The 3,158-nt window shown below is 40.5% G+C and overlaps 1 protein-coding gene across 1 annotated transcript; it reads right to left on the reverse strand.

Moving 5' to 3' along the window:
- Positions 1–1,495: 1,495 nt before the first annotated feature.
- Positions 1,496–2,832, reverse strand: LOC106293076 (NAC domain-containing protein 55-like). Its single transcript, XM_013728751.1, has 3 exons — positions 2,528–2,832; positions 2,170–2,438; positions 1,496–2,087 (listed from the first exon to the last, which is right to left on the reverse strand). The coding sequence occupies exons 1-3, from the start codon at positions 2,706–2,708 to the stop codon at positions 1,584–1,586; spliced, it is 954 nt and encodes a 317-aa protein (XP_013584205.1). The 5' UTR covers positions 2,709–2,832; the 3' UTR covers positions 1,496–1,583.
- Between the last annotated feature and the right edge of the window lie 326 nt (positions 2,833–3,158).

Below are 3,158 nucleotides of genomic sequence, written 5' to 3' on the forward strand. Positions count from 1 at the left end.
AAGTTCAATTTATTTATTTCTTGATTTTTATTTTATCATCAATTTATATTATTTAAATTTGGCTATTTATATTTCAGTCGGTTCCAAAAAAGAAGGGACGTTTGGTCGGTTTGGGTCGTCGCTCCCGGTCGGCTGCTCCTTCTTCTGCACCACCGCCATATGTTGATCCAGAAGTTCTTACGGTTCAGCTGAAGAACAAGGATGATCGGATATCTGCGTTGGAGACCCAGATGGCAGCTCAACAGGCGGGCTATGAGACACAGAAGAGGCTGAACGAGCAGATGATGGAGATGATGAAGAGGATGTACCCGAACGAGGTGTTCCCGAACATTCAAGACCCGTAGTTTTTTTTTTTTTTTTTACCAAAAACTCGGGATGTTTTATTTTTTTTTGTAGAACTTTGAATTATCTAATATGTTTTCAGTTTTAATTTTAATTTTATATTTTCGAATTTAAATTTCACAAATTTTAATTTTTTAAAAAAATATTTTTTTTAAAAAATAATTTTTTTTAAAAAATATTTTTTTAAAAAAAATTAATTTTTTCGAAATTCCGGGGAAAAGCACCCTCGGAAATTTCCGACGACCTTTTCCTTGGAATAAGTCGTCGGAATTTAAAAAAAAAATCCGAGGGAATGTTTCTCGGAATTTTTCGAGTCCTCGGAAATTCCCGATGCAAATTCCGAGGAAGATTTCGTCGGAACTTCCGAGGACTGGACCATCGGAAATTTCCTCGGAATATAACGAGGAAGTCCTCCCTCGGTATATTCCGAGGAACTTTCCGACGATCTAGTGGTCCTCGGAGTTTCCTCGGAAATTCAGTTCCTCGGAATTCCGTCGGAAATTTCCGAGGGATTTCCGAGGAAAAATGAATTTCCGAGGAGTTATTTCCGAGGACTTTTTTCGTCGGTATGTCATCGGAATAGCCGACGATTTTTTACCTCAGTATGCCGCTGTTTTCTTGTAGTGGAACACTGAAGCTCGGAGGAGAGCGACGACGGCATAGATTAGACATCTACGGAGGTACACGAAGCGACAAGGGGAAATAGCTTCATCCAAAATCCAACCCTAAAAGCCGACCTCCGACAACGACACCTTCCTGACTCCACTCGTTGTGACTCCAAAAGCTCGGAAACCGCACTACACGGCCAGATCTGAGATCTGAAGAGCCGAAGAAGCTAGAGTTCACACGCATCTCGCTGAGGGGAAGGGACGTTAACGAAGGCAAAAGGAAAAAGAGAAAAAGAGAAGGTAAAGGGTGACTCTCCGACGACGACACAGCTACAACGCCGCCGGAGAAACGCGGCGGCTAGGGTTTCTACTGACTCTCTCTCTCTACCTCTCTCTCTGTTCTCTCTCTACGCCATTTAGTCCTAGTCTATGGTTTTCTGTTTGTTATCGTTATTGTTTGTCGACCAATTATCAAATATCGTATTTGAGTACAAATGATATGCAAGTGGAACCTACGCCTAACACCCCACCCCACACCCCCCAAATAATTACAATTTTTCTACACTATATTTACTTAATTAATCTGATACACAAAAATAAATTGTCTTTTTTTATTATGTCACCGTTTCACAATTAAATAAACCCGAAAGCATCATGTTGTTGATCCGAGTACCCGAATCCGTTTACCGGGTCAGCACTGAAACCCTCAGCTTGTTGCTGCGTCTTATTGTCTTCTTCATTTGTCTTGACACTTCGAAAATAACCACCACCGTCGCCGTAACGGAGACGAGGAACATTATGACTCGGTGTAAGTTCAGGGACCGAGTCATGCCCACCATAGGTTGGCCAGTCAAAGCTTGGTTCCCTAGATAAATTAAGAAACCCGGTTTTCTGTTCGATTAAGCTCGGTCTATGACTATGGTGAGGAGGTGCGTTTGATGAACCGGCCGCAAATCCCAAACTTCTGTTATCGATCTCATGTAACGACTCGAGAACATCATTGTATTGATGAGAGCAAGATGACGTCGACGAATCATTGTTGCTGTATTCTCTTCCACTTGTCATTGGATTACTATAAACCTGTTTCTGTGCGCTTGATTGCTTCTTGTATATTCGGCATAAAACCCAATCATCAAGCTGTGAAAAAAAATATTTTCTAAATGATATTAAATAAACAAAACAAACTAATTTAGTATATTTTATTTTTGAGTTTACGTACCTTGGTGCTTCCATATCTACGAGAGGGTTCGATGAGACGGTACTCATGCATGATCCAATTAGTTTTGGTGCCTTTTGGTGCTTTTCCTACATAAAACACCAAAGCTTTCTTGATCCCAACTCTTCTTCCCTCAGTCGATATAACCTTATCCGTACCGGTGGCTTTCCAGTAACCTGACCCGGCAACCCGGTTAGGTCTCGACCCGTTAGGATACTTCCTATCCCTCGGGCTGAAGAAATACCATTCTTTTTCCCCGAATAACGCCTTACCTACAAAACCAAACAACAAGAATTAGATAAATTACATCTACCTATAATTAGACTCTTTGGGTTAAACCAAGGCGGTTAAGGCAACGTACTCGGTAAGACCCACGGGTCGAACTTATAGAGATCGATCTCGGCTATGAGCTGGAGAGAGAAGTCATGACCGGCAGCTTTTCTGCATAGATATTCAACCATCAACTCTTCGTCCGTCGGGTAAAACCGGAAGCCCGGTGGTAAACTTAGTTGGGCCAACGGGTCGAGTTCTTGGATACCCATTCTCTTTTCTTTATATTCTCCCGGACAAATAAAGTATCTACACCTTTCTGATACGGCGTTGAACTTTCTTGTTTTTTGTTTTGTTTTGTGTATTTTTCACATTAAAGATTTTGAAACTCTGCTACGTGGGAGTGCATATGTATATATATAATATACGTAGAGAGATTCAACACCGCCGCCTAATCTTCGTTAACGTGCAGCCTCGATATGGGTCCCATATCTTTGGGTTTATCATGAAACGTGGATCAATTTGAGTGTCGTGATTTATGCCATCCCATGGGTTCGTTGAACCAGAAACCTATCCAAGAAAGTTGATTATATTATTACGTATTAGTATTACTTTGACCAAGAAAAATAATAATAGTACTTTGTATTACTACTACTTTGACCAAGAAAAATAATAATAGTACTTTGTATTACTGACAATTTAATTTATTACTTTGTGTGTAC

The sequence above is a fragment of the Brassica oleracea genome, chromosome C1 (assembly GCF_000695525.1).
Source record: "Brassica oleracea var. oleracea cultivar TO1000 chromosome C1, BOL, whole genome shotgun sequence".
NCBI lineage: Eukaryota > Viridiplantae > Streptophyta > Magnoliopsida > Brassicales > Brassicaceae > Brassica > Brassica oleracea.

Coding starts and splice junctions, on each gene's coding strand:
- LOC106293076 (XM_013728751.1), bottom strand. CDS start 2,708: ATGGGTATCCAAGAACTCGACCCGTTGGCCCAACTAAGTTTACCACCG. Junction 2,439..2,527: donor CGACCCGTGGGTCTTACCGA/GTACGTTGCCTT, acceptor TTGGTTTTGTAG/GTAAGGCGTTATTCGGGGAA. Junction 2,088..2,169: donor GTAGATATGGAAGCACCAAG/GTACGTAAACTC, acceptor TTTTTTTCACAG/CTTGATGATTGGGTTTTATG.